This window comes from Equus przewalskii, chromosome 31 (assembly GCF_037783145.1).
Source record: "Equus przewalskii isolate Varuska chromosome 31, EquPr2, whole genome shotgun sequence".
Taxonomy (NCBI): domain Eukaryota; kingdom Metazoa; phylum Chordata; class Mammalia; order Perissodactyla; family Equidae; genus Equus; species Equus przewalskii.
In genome coordinates, this window is record NC_091861.1 from 16,440,754 (window position 1) to 16,459,567 (window position 18,814).

General features: G+C 37.8%; 1 protein-coding gene across 1 annotated transcript in view; it reads left to right on the plus strand.

Moving 5' to 3' along the window:
* The window catches only part of USH2A (usherin), a 746,622-nt gene that overhangs the window by 572,808 nt on the left and 155,000 nt on the right, over nt 1-18,814 (plus strand). Inside the window, exons 50-51 of the mRNA XM_070602521.1 lie at nt 1,573-1,794; nt 13,457-13,680. Of these exons, the coding sequence (XP_070458622.1) occupies nt 1,573-1,794; nt 13,457-13,680 (446 nt within the window). The remainder of the gene's footprint in view (nt 1-1,572; nt 1,795-13,456; nt 13,681-18,814) is intronic.

Genomic DNA, 18,814 nt, shown 5'->3' on the forward strand with positions numbered 1-18,814 from the left:
TTTGGTAGAATTCACCAGTGAATCTGTCTGGTCCAGGGCTTTTCTTTGTTAGGAGGTTTTTGATTAGCGATTCAATTTTCTTACTAGATATAAGTCTATTCAGATTTTCTATTTCTTCATGATTCAGTCTTGGTAGACTGTGTGTTTCTAGTAACTTGTCCATTTTATCTGGTGGGGTGAATTTTTGGCTAATGAATTTTGGGCAAGAAAGACCTCAATGATAGCTACTAAGAGTTCTTGTCCTTTTTTTATATTCTTTATATGTCTATCCATAGTTAAGTGTTGTCCCATGTTTTTTAATATCATTTTGATAAGAAATTCATCTTGCTTATACTAACCAAGTTTTGGCATATCCTGGCCTCACAAAAAGATGAACTAATTGACAGGGATCAGGGAATCCAGGACTATAAATTCCTAAAGCAATCCTAAATTCTTCAGGGAACTTGTGCCTTTTCTTAAGAAGGTTTGGCAAGTCATTAACTAGATTATGCAAATCTTATCTAGACCATGATTTAAAGCTATGAGACCTGCCAGGTTGGTCATCATACCCACATACCTTATAAGATATAATAAGTGATATTGTCCAGAGAGAAAGATACGTTTAAGAAGGGCCAATGGAGGAAAGAGAAGAGGGTCTGTTGAAAGTGCAGGAAGGAGAGGAGGAATAAGGCAAAGAGGAGCAGGAAGTCAAGGTTCCGGAGGTCAGGAGGGAGGTCAACCCACAGTTGGGTCATGAGAGAGAGGAAATGTGACGTTTGGATTTTAGATCCACCAAGTTGTAATTAGTGTTTTCCAAGGTATCCTTAAGGAAAGCAATTTTGAGATTTCTGTCTTTTAGAGTTTTCTTGTCTTTTAGAGGCCTCTTTATTAAACAAAAAAAAAAGGTGACTGTTGATATTTAGAATATTTTATTCCTTTGATCCCAAGGCACCAGGCAAAATATTATTTTATGCTTATCTCAAGTTTCCCAGAATATTATGTAAAGAGGGATGTGGATGTAACTACATTAGTGAAATTCAGTGTCTGCCGTAGCTCAGCAAAGTACTAGCACGCTGACTTGAATATGATATGTTTACCTCCTCTCACATAATTGACTTTCCCATTGGAAGTATTTCTTTTTGGTTAAATAAATATAGTCTGGTTAAAAAAATTGTAATCATAGGCAATACAAATTTAATAAGAGTTGATTTTGAATCTACCCCACTTTCCAAAAAGAGAAAATTACACTAAGTAGACAGAAAATCATTTGCAGATAAATTTTTTAATAATATCACTTAATCCATGTCACCAGACCTAATGTGCTCATTTGTTAAGGCTCAGAGAGGAAATAGGCAGCGTAGCTTCACCTCTAAGTTGGCGTGTGTGTATGTGAGTAGACACACAGATTTATACATCTTTAATGCAAACATTTTGAAGTTGCATTGAGATTTTGCAACTCCAGTATGACGGTATTCTTTCTCGTAATTCTGTCAGCTAGTTGGCATCTGCAAGATGATTGTGATAAAATTTAGTTGTGAGTCAAAGCATATTTTTTTCACTCATGCAATGATGGTTATTGTCCTAAATTGACAGGTGAAGTATGCTGTCCAGATGAGCAGCACCATCGGGTTTCCGCTGGCGTCGGCGACTCCTGCTGTGGCAGAATGCCGTACTCCACCTCAGGAAATCAGATCTGCTGTGCTGGGAGGCTTCAGGATGGCCTCGGCCAGCAGTGCTGTGGGGGACAGATTGTGAGCAAGGATGTAGAGTGCTGTGGTGGCGAAGAAGAGGGTGTCGTGTACAGGCGCCTTCCAGGTAAGGGGCGCTGGTCTACCTTTCAATCGATGGACAATCTGGGAAGCAGAGAAGTTAAGAAATTTTCCCTACACAAGCAATTAACTAAAACTCATGTTCATTACATCTAATGCAACGATTAGGTACATGCTGTATAAGCAATAAAAATGTAATCTCACATTTTTATGTGCGTGTGATGCATTTCATAAAAACAGATCAAAACTATTTCTTCTGGAAAAGTGTCGTGTCCACCCAAAAGCAAAGAAAACGCACACGAATGCACAGGTTCTGGAGCAAGAGAATATTTCCTAGCAAATAAGAACAGTGTCCAAAATTACTATGGATGATATTGTGTCATAACTCTTTTATTCCCTTATTCTTCTGCAGCTATCAAATTAACACTAACATTAATAACAATCATTGTCATTATTTGAGTACTTACTATCTAGCAGGCACGATGCCCAATGTTTTATGTATTATTACCTCAATTGATCTTCATAACAATCCTACAAGATAGGCACTATTATCATCCACATTTTAAAAATGAGCAAATTGAGACACAGAGATTAAGCCCTTGCTCAAGATTACATGGCTAGTCGGACCTAGATTTTTGGGTCCCTGAAAGTTATTCAGTTCAGGGGACCATCTTTAAGAAAAGAAAACAAAATAGTAAAGACAAGACAAAATATAAAAATAAATATTTATTTAGAAGGCGGATATAAATTACAAAAATTACAAATCTAAGAAAAGAACCAAGCAAATCTCACTAACATAAAAATACTGTATTTGAATTATTTAACTTCTGGCATCTTTGTTTTTTTCCTAATGTGTTTAACTTGTACTTTGATTGTCTCTTCCTACAACTATGGCTTTGTACTGTAACTATCTATAGAGAGAATAGAAAGAGAATTTATTCTTTTCTGTCACATGGTTAATCAAAAAAATTTTTTAACTGTTTAAAGTTTAGAAAAGTGAGTTTAAGCTTCACAACTCATTATCGTAATATTATGTAAATGTTTAAGATTATTGCCAAATGTGGAGAAATATCTACCAAGAGTCTTTCTAAGATTTCAGGGACTTGTCTAAATATTTGTCAAATTGACAACATCATTAATCGGCTTTTCATGGACATCCTTCTCATATGACTGTATTTGAGTTGTATATTATCATAGATGTCACTATTTCAGTTACAAATCAGTAAGAAGTATAATTTGTCCAATATATTTATGAGCTGCTTCTCTTCATAATTTGTATTATCAAACAATCAAATGGCCTAGGCATTGCTTCAATCCTAGATCCACCATTTTCTTTTAATAGTTTGCTACTTTTGGTATGATCTGAAATTTATTTTGTTCCAATTGTCTTCTTGATGTCAGAATATTCCCGTTGATTCTATTGTTCATTTTTACAGCTTTGGTTTCATATCACATTACTTTTTCTGATCTCTCTTTCTTTAAAGCTTCCCTCTACAGGCATCCAAATTAAGAGTCTATAATTTCTCACATTTCTTATTTTTCCAAACTGCAGTGAAAATGGCATATTTGAGCCTTAACAACTTTTTTATAGAAGTGACTGAAATTAGATAAATGTAGCTACTGAGCCCAAACTAAATATTTCCCCAACTTGACTTCCCTTTAGTAGGTTTCAAAAATATCCATAGTCACTCCAATTTCAATCAATATGAGGGCACCTATGGCAGAGAGTAAGTTAAAGGAGAAAGAGACAGTGGTCATAACAAATTGTGGTGAAATATTATACATTTGCAAATTTTATAAAAATATACAACCACACTTTCCTTGGAAGGGGCTCATGCAGGCAAAGGGCCCTGAAACTCAAGCTTCTTTAGCTTCAGAGTAAATCTACCCCATGAAGCTAGTAAGTGTTGACAATCCAGCCCTTTTCTGAGTATGACTCAGGACATCACAATATCTTGATGGAGATGAATTATGAATTCTTTCTATAATTTCTTCTGTTTTTAAAAACCATCAGAGTTATCCATAATACGAGTAACAATTATCTAAATTGACTATTATAATATTATTGTTACATACCACGTTCTTGTATACATTCTCTTCATTGTAAAGTTCTGATGAAAATTACCAGGAAGGGCACTTGAAAAACTAATCAATCAAAAACAATAATAGGTATCAACCTGGATGTACCTGAATCTTGTGCCTTAAAAAAAATACTAAACTCTCAGTATTTTGGTAGTCTTTAAAGAAGAAAGAAATGCTAAATTAAATTATTCACAACTAAATTTCAATCCTGCCAGTGTAGGAAAGACTCATCTCCTTTTTTGAGCCAAAAAATACCTGAGTTCTAGCTTCTTATTTTATCCTTGGGCCACCATCAAGTGTGTTTGTTTCCAAGGCATTTACTATTCCATGAAGTTATAAATCACCCATCTGGATCCACACTGTATCCATCTTATACATTTTTAAATCCAACCCAGTGGGACACATTTAGAGGACAATTTTAGTATATATACTGTCAAACTGGTTGATAGTCCTATGTCATTTTGTTGATCTCCATCAACTGTCCAGAAGATAGTAAAAGTGGATAGTTGTCTGACATATAAGAGAATAAAGTTTTAATTGGACATTTTCTTTGATCCCAGGAATTTAAGGATTGCCTGTAAAAGGATTACCTTTAAAAGGTGGCCTTGAAAGAGAGCACAGGCCACCTGGATCTGTATTTTATTACAAAAAAAGGTTGACTTTGCTAGGTAAAACTAAGAAACAAAAATAAAAACCAACCTCACAAGACCTTCTTTGAAAATGAATAAGGTATTAAATCATATAATATGCAAAAGTCCAGTGTAGACACACAAGCCTTTCAGAAATTTCCCCCATGGCTGGTAGACTTGAAAGGTTAGTGTTCTAAACATAACTAAAGTCCAGGCGAGGAATTCAGCCCTGTCAAGTGTCTCCTAGACACTGCCTGTTGGCTAAAACATGTACTCAAGGATCAGGAGACAAAATACAACAATAAGTAAACAGCATCCTATGTTCACTATTTGCCAAGCTGTGTTCTGTGTGCTTCATATGCATTAACACGTTTAATCCTCACAACACTCCTATGAGGTAAGCACTATGATTATCAGATAAGGAAACAGAGGCACTATTTGTGTGTGAGGAAGATTGGCCTTGAGCTAACATCCATTGCCAATCCTCCTCTTTTGGCTTGAGGAAGATTGTCCCTGAGCTAACATCTGTGCCAGTCTTCCTCTACTTTTTATGCGGGATGCTGCCACAGCTTGGCTTGATGAACAGTGCTAGGTCAGAGCTCAGGATTCGAACCGACAAACTCTGGGTTGCTGAAGTGGAGTGCATGAACTTAATCGCTACACCACTGGGCTGGCACTGAAACAGGAGCACTTTTAAAAGAAGTTAAAAACTTTCCCCAAATCACACAGCTAGTAAGTGGCTGTGTTACTTGAGGTAACGCTCACTGCTGTTACAAATGAACCTTAAAACGTATATCAGCTCCAATACAGTGGGGGTTTATTTTTTTCTCACATAATATCACTCAGGTGTCAACCTATCTGCAGCTTAGCTCTCTCTCCTGCAGTCATTCTGGCTGTTGGAGGGTCTGCCATTTTCAACAGGCAGCTTCTAAAATCTCCTGAGGGTTGCATCCACTCCTGCAGCCAGGAGGGGGGAAAACATGGAATAACGTCTGTGCAAGATTTTCATTGGCCAAGTCTAGAAATAGCAAATATTTTTGTTAACATTTCATTGGCTAGAACTCAGCTATCATCTGTCGACAGCTAAATGCAAGGGATGCTGGGAGATTTTCCCATGAATCTCTTGACACTGTGCCTAAGACAGGATTCTAACTCCATCCAAATGGCTAAAGAGGCCATGGTCTTTATCTCTCTGAGCATTCTGACACCTGGACAAGCTTTGGGTGCTCTCCAACCCAAACCACATCAGTGGTCATCAAGTCTGATGAGCAGGCCCAATATAATACAACTACCAAGTTGCAAATATTTTCTGGATGACCATAAAAAAAGGGACATCACAGGGGCCAGCCTGGTAGCATAGTGGTTAAGTTCAGCACATTCCACTTCGGTGGCCTGTGTTGATAGGTTCAGATCCTGGGCGTGGACCTACACCGCTCATCAGACCGTGATGTGATGCTGTCCCACATACGAAATAGAGGAAAATGGGCACAGATGTTAGCTCAGGGCCACTCTTCATCAAGCAAAAGTGAAAGATTGGCAACAGGTGTTAGCTCAGGGGCAACCTTCCTCACCAAAAAAGAAACGGGAGAGAGAGAGAGAAACATCATAAACTTTTCTCTGTGATCACACACCACATGTATTCCAAAGTTAGAAGAAAAAGTATTGTGTATAAGTACTAGCACTAATGCAGTGACTCTTAAAGTATGGCCTAGGGACTCGTGAGGGTCTTCATGACCTATGCAGGTGGTCTATAAGATCAAAACTATTTTCATCATAATACTAAACTATTCTATGCCTTTTCTACTCTCATTCTCTCATGAGTGTACTGTGGATATTTCTAGAGGTTACACGACATGTGATATTGCAACAGTTCAATGCAAAAGCAGACATGAGAATTCAGTTCCCTCTATTAAGCCAGACGCTAGAGAGGCTTGCAAAAATGTAAAACAATGTCTTTCTTCTCACTAGTTTTTCTCAGTTTGGGAAAAATATTTATTTTTCATAAATATTTATGTTAACATGGTATATATTTATTATTATTTTAAATGAATTAATAAATACATAGTTCAAAAATTTCTGTTTTAGGCACTAACCCAATAAATAGCAACAGATGTAACCCATATAAACAAAAGCTATCTGGAGTCCTTGATTACTTGTAAAAGTGTATAGGGGTCCTGGAGGGTCTATTGGTAAAGATTCAGCACTCTCCTCGCCACAACTTGGGTTCGTTTCCTGGTCAGGGACCCACACCACCAGTCTATCGATTGTCATACTGTGGTGGCTGCATGTTGCTGTGATGCTGAAAGCTATACCACGGGGATTTCAAATACCAGCAGGGTCACCCATGGTGGACAGGTTTCAGCAGAGCTTCCAGACTAAGATAGACCAGGAAGAAGGACCTGACCACTCTTCTGGAGAAACTGGCCATGAAAAATGCAGCAAAGTATTGTCTGATACAGCACTGGAAGGGGAGAGGATGGAGGAAAATGACCGGGCTGGGCTCTGCTGTGCTATACACAGAGTCTCCAAGAGTCAGAGTTGACTCAATGGAACTAACAAAAAGAGGGGTCCTGAGACAAAACTTTGAGAACCACTGCTTTAAGGCACAGTAATCACCTCTACTAGAAAATCATAGCAATTAGTTGCTCTGTGCTATGACTAACGAGTTGAGCACCTCTTCCTCTGACTTAGCTAAAAAACAGGTCCATTAAAGATAGACCATGGTTGCCGGCTTGGGGCCCAATTACAAAATGGGCAGGGGACATAAACAGACATTTCTCCAAAGAAGATATACGGATGGCCAATAGACACATGAAAAGATGCTCATCATCACTAATCATCAGGGAAATGCAAGTCAAAACTACACTAAGATATCACCTTACACCTGTTAGAATGGCAAAAATATCCAAAACCAAGAGTGACAAATGTTGGAGAGGCTCTGGAGAAAAGGAAACCCTCATACACTGTTGGTGGGAATGCAAACTGGTGCAGTCACTATGGAAAACAGTATGGAGATTCCTCAAAAAGTTAAGAATAGAAATATCTTATGACCCCGCCATCCCACTACTGAGCACCTAGCCTAAGAACCTGAAATCAGCAATTCCAAAAGTTCCATGCACCCCTATGTTCATCTCAGCATTATTCACAATAGCCAAGTCATGGAACCAACCTAAGTGCCCAGGAACTGATGATTGGATAAAGAAGATGTGGTATATATATACAATGGAATACTACTCAGCCATAAAAAAGAACAAAGTTGTCCCATTCACAACAACATGGATAGACCTTGAGGATATTATGTTGAGTGAAATAAGCCAGACAGAGAAAGACGAACTCTGTATGACTCCACTCATAGGTGGTAGTTAACATATGGACAAACAGAACTCATTGGTGGTTGCCAGGGGAAAGGGGGGTGGGGGGAGGGCACTAGGGGTGAAGTGGTGTACCTACAACATGACTAATAATGATGTACAACAGTAATTTCACAAGGATGTTAACTTTCATAACCTTAATTTAAAAAAAGCTACAAAAAAAGTAAACTGTAGAATTGTATATCCATTATTTATTACAACTGTATTGTAAATAAAAGGATTCATAAGAAAAAAGACTATTAATAAATACACCAAAATATGTAAAAAAAAAAAAAAAAAAAAAGACAGACCATGGTTGCCGGGTTGGGGGAGGTCAAAGTGTTGCCCTCCCTCATACCATACTGGGTCAGAGTTTTAAAATAGCAGCAAAATGTCTTACATTAGCATCTTTGCTCATCTGTTACTTTTGTTTTTAGTCAATTGCCATATTCTTTCGTTCAATACTATGTACAATATAGTGACTATGTTCAAGATATCATTCTTGGTGCTTTGTGAGTGTAAAAAGGGCTAAGATTCCATCTTTATCCTTAAGGACTTACAATCTAATCAAGAAGAAAAGTACCTGTAAGGTTAAACATGCACCAGAAAGGGGGATGAATACAAGCATATTCTTAAGACTGAGAGATCATTCCAGCCAAGGTAACGAAAAAAGCTGAACCATCAGATTGGAACCTCAAACAATGAGTAGGATTTTGAGACATGTGGATAGAAGAAAGACATTTCAACAAAAGGGCATAGCTTGAGCTAAAGTGTGAAATTAACTATCTGCAGAGCATGTCCAAGTCATAGGGAGCAGTTGGGTTTATTGGAGGTGTACGTCATGGGTTAGGAAATAGAGATAAATCTGAGTAGGCAAAAGGATTTGAACATTATTTAGTACTCAGGGAAGAGTCAATGTGATGATAAGAACAGTGACTTAAGGAAATAAATTAGATTTGAGTGGCAGAACAAATATGAAGGAGAAGGAAAGGTAAGTCAGAACACTATTGCCAAAAAAGTAGAGCATAGCTTTTCTAAGAAATGGAGTAGAGGTTACTGTCTACTTGGGCAATGCTTCTTAATCTTTTGGGGGCCATACTCTCCCTTTAGAATCTTTTGAAAGTGACAAACCCTCACTTCAAATAATATTATATAGACTCCACACAAAAATTTTGCCTGCCATTTCATATACCCTTGAAGTCCATCCAAAGACCCAAATTTCAGAATCATTTTTTTATTTACTTCAATATGATGTTCTATGCTAGTCAAACATTTCTTAAGCAAATCATGACACTCCTCAACTGCTGTGAATCAAGATTAGCATTAGAGTTTCTCATGACATTCATGACAGTGGCGGTTCCACCAATTTTGGTAATCATGGTGGACTGAAGGCATGATCCTTTAAAAAAGGAAAAAATCTCTTTCTATTCTCTTGACCTTCCTGCAGGTTTCACTGAAAATAGACACGTTCAGCTTGTCTTTTTTCCCTCTCTGCTGCCTCTCCCTCCTGTCGCCCCTAATGACTGTGACCTTAATGACCTTTCAGAATATCCATCTGGCCCTTTTTCTCCTCAACCTCGCAACACCATACCTGCTACACAAGGGTTTGGATCTCATAATATTGTTCCTAAGCCTGGCCTCTCTCCCTGCCTGGCGTTGTGTGCCTGCCACAAGACCAGGCTGGCTCGTAAAACATCTCTTTATGTATTTTATTACTTAAACTCTTTTATTTGCCTGCAGGAGCCCTTTAACAAAATCACATTGAATTGACTTTCTCACACCAAATCAGATCTCCCTGGTCCCAGTTCAGTTGTCTTTGTCAATATGTATTTTATAAATGGAGTGAATTAACAGATGCTGTTGGAACAGAAGTGCTGGGGTAGCGTTTATGTTTTTAGTGCTCTCCTTGGGCAGACGAGTTGTGCAGGAGTGTTATACACGTACCTTGGGATGAAAGTCAGGCTTGTCATTACAGTGGCTATGTATTCTTAACCATTTTCTTTGAATATATTTTAAACCTCTTTATTGCCCTTATTCTTAGTGTTTGCTTACATGGTTTTATCACTGATGCCATTAATCTTGGCATGGACTTGATTATATCTCTTGGTATTAAAGGATGAACATTAAAAACTCTCTATCATTCAAAGAGGACAGGATTCTCTTTTAGCCGTAAGAAACTGATCACCACAGACGTTTGAAACACAGTATCTTATTTCTTTTGTAAATGTTGTCCATGAAGGCTTTGATATGAAACTCTGGGTTGAAATTGTTTGGGAATAGAATACTGAGTTTTCATGTTGTGGGTTTGGACTTCGGAAGAATGAATGGCTGCTGCTGTTTGTTACCTAAGGTGGAATTTGGGAACTTTGCAGAGGGGAATATAGCACAGAAACTCAAGGTGTAAAAGTGGTGTGGAATATTTCCTGGGAAGATTTCCATATGACATAATGAATTTTTGAGAAGTGTGATGTGTAATTGCTGTAAAATATTTTGCAACGATTTGGGGGAGCCTTTTTGCTCTACTCTTTCTCATTTTTGTGATGGTAACTATAGAGCCATCTACTGGCGAAGGCAAGCACACATTTCCTTTCTTTCGTGCTCTGCCACCAATTTTATGTTTGTCCTGAGAACGACTATTCACAAATCTTTTTTTTTCATTCTTCTAGACCTAAAATATAATCCCTTGGCTTAAAATGTGGTTCCCGTGCTCCATCCTAGAGTTCCACAATGAGTGGTCATATTCTGGACTCTGTTCTTGACTACTGTCCTGTTTTTATCTCAAAAGCATGAGTCATGATTCTTGCTCTTTTTTTAGAAACTTGGAGCACTTGTTTTGCAGATTTAACAATTTAGGAATTCGTCAGGCCTGTATGTTTCTCAATACTTTCTTTTTCAGCAATAGACATTAAATAAGTGTTGGTAAGATATTTGCAATATTCATAATATTGTGAGTAAAAAATTCTTTCCTCTACTATATCCTCAGTTGTATCCAATGCAATGGAAGCCATCCATTGGAGATATATGCTGTTTTGAAAGACAATAGATGCTATTTGATCTCAAAAATAAATGTCTAATAGTTCAGTGCATCCTGTACCGCTTTAATAACATCTGCCTCTTGTTCAAAGAGCATCTCTACCTTTATACAAATTTAATGAAGAACCTCTGGAAAGAATAGATCAATCCATCAATAATATATGACTTATTTTGTTTTTCTTTGGGCATATTTAAAATGGTGCGTTCTGTGTGTCAAAGTTCAAAAGTCAAGCGCTACATGTGATAAATTAGGTAGAGGTCAAAAGTTATTGCAATGCAGTTTCACAAGATTGTCTGTCTCTGAATTTGCAGCTCATTCATGCTGAAGTGATGCACTATGGGAATTACTACCAAACTCTGCTCAGCAACATCTGCTCTCCCTAAGTGAGTTAGTGCACGTCAGACATCTTTATGTCAGAATATTGCAGTGATGGATGCAGTCTTCAGAAAATGCTGCATAAAAATCTGGTGTGCCGTTCTGGCCATTAAGTGAAATTACTATTTGAATTAATGGCACTGTCACAGTTTATCTGTGCAAAGAATGAACGCTGATTAGGGTATTAAGTAATTAGCAATTTATCACACTGGAACAAGGTTGATAATAATTAAAGAAGTAATGGTTTACCAAAGAAACTCGAAAGGGAGTCACTTCTTGTTATGTGAGCGAAATCTTGGCTGAAAATTTTAATTCAGTGAAACAAAGATGAAGCTCTTTGTGAAAGAAAGCATCCTTTTTTTCTAGTGGCAAAACAGTTCATTATCAAAATTTTAGTTGACCTGTCAAAAGTCCCTGAGAGCGAGCAGATGACTGATTACGAGTTTCGAATTAGGTCAATGTCTGAATTTTGATTTTATACTTAAAGCCTGGTGAAACCATAAAGTAATTTAGGAGTTGAGAGGAAGAATGTATTCTGCTCCCTAAAGGGCCGGTTTTCGGATTTTGATTGCTCTTTAAAATAGAAACGTGAATTATTTTAAGAAAACTGCTAGAGAAAAAGATGACAGTAACGAACCCAAGGTTATATTTAAATGTCTGATTAGAAAGCAGCAAAAAAAAAAAAAGGTCAAAACAATATAAAACTTGAAGCTGTGGGTTTTCTTTTTATTTTATGTATGTGTGTGTATTAGATATATGTCATTTTCACTCATCATAATCGAGACTTGCACTGCAATGATAACCCTGCTGTGTGTATATATTTGAAAGAACTTTTTCCTGGAAACGTTGAAACAACTATTATTATTACTTTATAATTACCTGTAAACCAATTACTTTGAACAGTACTCACATTTCAACATGGTGTGTCAAAACTCAGTTATGATCATTGTATATCACTAATCATAAATAAAAAATTTAAAATATTGGGAGATATTTTTTAAAGTGGAAAGATCAATGAGCGGGTTCTTTGGAGTCATATGTGGACAAACATCTTTCTTAAGGCATGTGCCAAGGCAGCGTCTACTTTCAATAATTTTTTTTTAAAAAGCACTTAAAACTCATTGGTCTGTTATTAGGAGTGTCTTTCATAATGTAGGTGTTTGTATAGGACCAGGTTAAACAATACAGGACCCCAGGCCTCGTTGAAGTTGAAGTTCTTTATGTTATCAGGCAGGACTAATAAGAAATAAACAAAATTCTAATTAAAATAAGTCATTCATTACATTGTGCTGCTATATAACTGGATATAAATTCTCATATGATAGCACTGTGACATGGGTGATAGGCACCTTAATTTCTAGCTTAATCTGCCTCTAGGGTATTGTTTATTTATTGAGGTTTTTATGTCTAAATTTCTGCTGTATCTCTTCTATGGCGAGATCGAAGTGATGTGAACACAGGCAGTTAAAGTGAATTCGGTGGGAGAAAGGATGTATCTCAGGCGCACATGTCTTTCATGGAGAGGTAGAGATCAATGGTCCTCCCTCCGAGGTCTTTCTGTCACTGTCCCCAGCCCCCTACCCATGTCTAGTGATGGGTCTAGGATACAAATGGTGGCCAAAGGGTTGACTTGTTCCGTGAGCGTGCTCAACTGAACTTGAATACAGATCTATCTCATGAAGAAAGAACGGTTACCATTGCTGCTGGACTCACAAGAAGCAAATGTTTGTACCCTAGACAAAGCCAGGTAAAAACTTACAAGACTCCTACCACCACGTCTCCAGTTCTAGGATGGTGCTGCCCCTCCATTCTGTCTAGCCTCTTATCCCGGAGTGCTTGGGTGACCTTTTCTCCCTTGTGAATTTCTAGACATTTCTTGCGAGTCCATCTAGTTTAACTACCCCTTCTTCTGCAACAAGATGTTCTCATCACAAAATGGGCAGGCAATTCTTATGACAGAAATCAGATCTATTTGTGGGGAGTTTGGGAGAAGTCTGGCCCCGCTGAGTCATTTTGGAACACTTCCTCTTGTGTGTTCTTTACCTAATTAGTGCCTAGTTCTCTTGGTAAGAAGGACCCTCACAGCACTTTTAAATCATCTTGGTAAGGAAATGCTACCTGAGGTACCCTTTCAGCAACTGCCTGAGTCTGACGTTTTTATACCAAGCTTTACAGCAACCTCCTTTTTCTTCCCTTTTTTTAAATTTCATATTCATATATAACATTTTATTGTTGCAGGGATGTTCTGTTGTGGGCAGGATTATGTGAATATGTCAGATACCATATGCTGCTCAGCTTCCAGTGGAGAGTCTAAAGCACATGTTAAAAAGAATGACCCGGTGCCAGTAAAATGCTGTGAGACTGAACTTATTCCAAAGAGCCAGAAATGCTGTAATGGAGTTGGATATAATCCTTTGAAATATGTTTGCTCTGACGAGATTTCGACTGGAATGATGATGAAGGTAATTGATGGAATACCTCTCCGAGGCGCTGATTTGACAATGGAAAGAGAAATACATTGTTCATAACTATTTTTCTAAAACAGGAATGTAAAAACTCCTGTGTGCATTATTCATTTTCACATTACATCCATATTAATACCAAATGAGTTCGCTGTGATTGATGTTATTGCAATGAATTCTAAAGGAATTAATAATGATTAGCTGTTCTGAGGAAGCTTCAGCCAGCACTTCAGATTAGTGTAGAACAGAGAGTCTGTGCGCCAAAGGAAGTTGTCTGGGACCTCTGCATGGCGCCATTTCATGCCCGGGGTTGCTGTAGAGGGAGACGGAAGGAAATTCCAGCTTCTTCCCTCTAGACCTCCCACCTGTCATCCACCGCTTTCCTTGTATAGAGACCTTATATCCAGCACATTCACTTAGTTGTGTTTACAGTGCATTCCTTGCAACAATGCGAGATGAACAAAGGCCTGTCAACCACAAAAGTGGATCTGCCTTTGGGTGTATCATTTATGTTTATATACAAAGATACTTCACACACAGCAATGTCATGTTTGTTAGCATTAAACTTGACCCAGGATTCCAGCAACCTACCATTTGAAGGAAAGGATTATGGACATTTAAGAAGAGAACACCCTACCATGTTCTGTAGTAATTTGTGATCGGGAGACGACTCAAAATGGGTGTTTTGGTCACAGACAATGGAAGGGCTCTTAGTGACTGAAGCAACTATACAATTGTTGTGTAGACATCATATACTGTGGGATGTAAAATAAATCTTGAGATTATTAGGGCCCCCAGCATGCGCTTTGTAGCAATGAACATGAAGAAAATACATAAAGTTGTTGAAGATAATAGGTATTTAATGAAGAGAATAATCATACAAAATACCCACCAAAAATAGTTTTTGTCTACAAAAATTCCTTAAAAATTGGTCCTACCTTTTTTTTTTTTTTTTTGAGGAAGATTAGCCCTGAGCTAACATCTGTGCGCATCTTCCTCTACTTTATATTTTGGATGCCTGCCATGATAAGCAATGCGTAGGTCCACACCCGGGATCCAAACCTGTGAACCCCTGGCCGATGACACAGAGCGTGGGAACTTAACCACTATGTCACAGCCAGCCCCAAAATCGATCATCTATGCAACTTCAATTAATCAGTTCTATGAAAGAAATATATCCAACGCTGTGTTCCGGAAGTTTAAGCTTATTCCAGGCCAATGTTTTCAAAAGTTTGGCCTAGAACATTTTTCTTAAATACGTAGTATTTTCCGGTCTTAAAACCTGGCGATGGGCCTGGCCCAGTAGCATAATGGTTAAATGTTCATGTTCTGCTTCGGCAGCCCAAGGTTTGCTGGTTCAGATCCTGGGTGCAGACCTAGACACCACACATCAAGCCATGCTGTGGTGACATCCCACATGGAAGAACTAGCAGGATGTACAACCAGGATATACCACTATGTACTGGGGCTTTGGGGAGAAAAAAACAAGAGGAAGATTGGCAACAGATGTTAGCTCGGGGCCAATCTTCTTTACCAAAAAAAAAAAAAAAGCATACCTTAACAAAAAGAAAAAAAACTTTAAAAATAATAAATAAATAAAGAGGGTCTGGTAAGAGAGGTCAGCAGAGTACCTCCATATTAAAAAAAAAAAAAAAAAGCTGGCGATGTTACAAGAACGTGTCTTTAAAACAACGAGTTAGGAAGCATCTATGAAGAAAATGCTCCATAAAAAGGCACTCATATTTGAAAAATGAAGATAGGAAACCTGTTAGTTTCGTAAATGAGACTGTTGCTCACAACTGTTCATTTCATTATTGCTCTCCTCACATTTGTTTCCGCCTAACATCTCATTTTTGTTTCAGGAAACTATAGTTTCCATTATTTAAGAAAGATGTTCACAGTTATGTCCATGATCCTTTAAATTGGCTCGAATTGGCTTTATGAAGGCCAATTATCAGTTCTATTTAAAATTCATATTTAAATTACCATGATTAGGAGAATATTTCTGAATGCTACATCAACCCATGTCCTATAAGTAAAGCTGAAGCCATAGACTCCATTTTGTTTCCCTGGAGACTTCCATCCCGTCTCCAGTCTGGCTGGATCACACTGGGATTTCTGCACAGCTATCCAGTGGGTCCTCTTGAAGCTATTAGTTTGGGAATTCCTCTCCATCCTCTCCTGTGTTGGTCTCCCTGTGTTCTGAACCCCAACTGTCCCTCTTTCTCACCTTACTCCCTTCTCTTGGGGAATTATCTTCCTGGGTACAAGTGCATGAAAGGTAAATTTTTTGAGAGCCTGATGTCTAAATTATTATTCTCCCCTCCCACTGGATTGATAGCTTGGCTAGGTATAAAATCCAAGGTTAAAATTTATTTCTACTCAGGATTTTGAAGGCATTTCTGCATTTTTGCACTTCCATTACTATTTCCAGTCCTGTCTCTTTATAGTTGATCATGTTGTTTTTCCTATAAAAGTTTTTAAGGCATTCTTTTTATCCTGCTTTTCCAAAATTTCCTGACAATGTGCTTTTATGTGGATGATATTATCATTATCATTATTATTCATATTCATTTTTATAATAATGGGCTTTTTGTGGACTTTTTCAGTGTGGCGTCTCATAACCTTCAGTTCTGGAGAACGTTACTATTTCTTTGACAATTTCCTTCCTCTTTTACCTCTGTTTTCACTCATTAGTTGGATGTTGGACTTCCTAAGCTGATGTTTTATTTTTTCTTCTTGTTTCTTGCCTGCCGATTAAATCTGCATCTTTCTCAGTTTGATGAAATATTGCCTTAACTTTATCTTCCAACCTTTCTATTGATTTGTTGTAGGGTTTCTTTTAGGTTTTTTTTAGTTTTAGTTTTTAAGGCTCTTTCTTGCTTGCTGATTGTTATTTATTCACGCATCCTCCTCTTGTTTCATTCGTGGAATACCTCTTTTATCCTTCTGGAAATATGAATTCTATTGTTGCTTTTTTATTGTTTGTTTACTTGATTCCTTGAATTATCTCACTTGTTCGTTTGGAGCTATTTTAGTTTTCTTTTCCTTGCTTTGTTTCTGCTTCCTCTGGCTTCCTTTTTCCATGATGTAAAATCTCTTCTTTCCATTGGGGGCTGATTGAAATCTCACTATGCGTGGGCATCCATTAGTGGGGAGCACAATGGGTTAATCAAGGGGCAGAATGACTTTTTGTCAAGGAACCACATGACCAAGAATCCTTAACAAGTATTTTTACTTTACAAGTAATGACTCAGTCTTACTCCTCCATGCTGGGTGGGGATGGTATGTATGCCTGTTGCCAGCATATGAGGAACCCAGTGAGAAAGGAGACTCAGGTTCTCACTGTACAAATACAGACTTTTATTTCATTTTCCCACTCTGGCGTCTGGTTTACTCCTTCCAGTGGACCCTCTCTGTTCCTTTTAATTTCATCAATTCTTTTCTAAGCTTATCTCATTTTGCGATGCTTTGCCATACGCAGCTAGTAACAACATACACGTTCTGCTAATGTTCCAGCTTACGACCTCTTCCCCTAGAGCTGTGAGCTCAGGAGCACTTGGCTGACTTCAAGTCTTGTTCCAGGGCACAGTTTTACTGAATATTTGTGACAGCATAACGGAGGTCCCCAACCTCCCAAACACCAACATGGAGTTCTTTGCCACTGGCTGCTTAACTACTAAGCCATTGCTACATATTTTAGGGTCTTCTTGTGGTTGTTAAGGCAACATCCAACTTCAAAGTACTAATTTATGTTTTAGCCAGGACACACTGAATGATGCTGAGGAAAAAACAGATGTACTCATGTAAGGAATGGCTCAACAGAATTAACTTCTTTAAAAAAATGTTTTCACATTGCCATCCAATGTGAGTCAAGCAGTTTCCTCCAAGCAACGTCTCAGGAACCCAAGCCCTTTGCACCTTGTGGACTCAGGCCACGGTGGAAAGGAGGAGAAATTGTCTGCTTGCGCGTTTATGGGTCTTACTTGGCTGCAGAATGCATCCTTTCTGTATACTAGTCACACAATTTCTAGTCCCATGACTCCTCTTATGGCAACTGGACTTGAAAATCTAATATTCCCAGGGACAAAAGAGAAACATGGACACAACTGGTCACATGGCATTGTGTCTGCCATATCCATGTACTTCCCAGCTCCCAAAGATGTTTGAGCTGTCCTGTGTGGGTTAGTTCCTTTAGACTTTCGATATTCCTTTGCTGTCATTTGATTGGGCTTCAGGAGGAAGTGGATATAAATGCAGCTGTTCAATTCATCTTATTTAAATGGAAGTCTTACTATATTTTTCTGAAGCAACTTTATTTTGACCACCATTGCGATAGTAATTTAACTTATGTAAGAGAGAGGTTGCATGTAGATCAATTTTAAGTAGCAAAAATTATTTTAAATACACTATACTACCTATGTAAAGTATAGATAAAGTCAAGCTCTGCATTATAGAATATTGCCTTATTTATATATCCTGTAATTTGGGATGATGGAGTATTTCATTTTGTGAGATTAGAACACACTGGTACTTATCAATAACTATAAACAATCCAGAGATTCATCAAAGTTTACAAATATAAACAATAGTAATTATAATGACAGTTCACGAACTATTTAGATTTTCTAAAACTTGGATGAGGGTATTTATGAGTCCAATATTCCCAACAGCACAGGAAGTACAGATCCTCAAATATCCAATTCTTGATTTTCTCTAAAACTCCATTAGGAAACTGTCAAAGTAACAATAGTAAAATAGTGACAACTGTTATTATTTAAGGTGTATCTACTAAGTGTAAGGCATTTGCAGGTGTTATCTCATTTGATTCACACAACAACCTTGTGTGGTAAATCTAATTTCCATTTTCTCACTGAAAAAGCTGAGCCTTTGAGAACATTAGCGACTTGCTCAAGGTCACAGAACTAGAAAGTTGCAAAACTGAATTTTGAATCCACATCGGTGCCATTTCAAAGTAACTGTTCTTTCTAGTGTACAGAATATGTTCATTTCTTCTAATGAATGTTAAAATATGCATTCATGAACTAGGGGAAAGAAAATTTCATTTGAAAATTGTTAAAACCTACCCCATGTGTCTAAATGAAATTTAAAATCCTCTTCTCCCTCTCTCCCC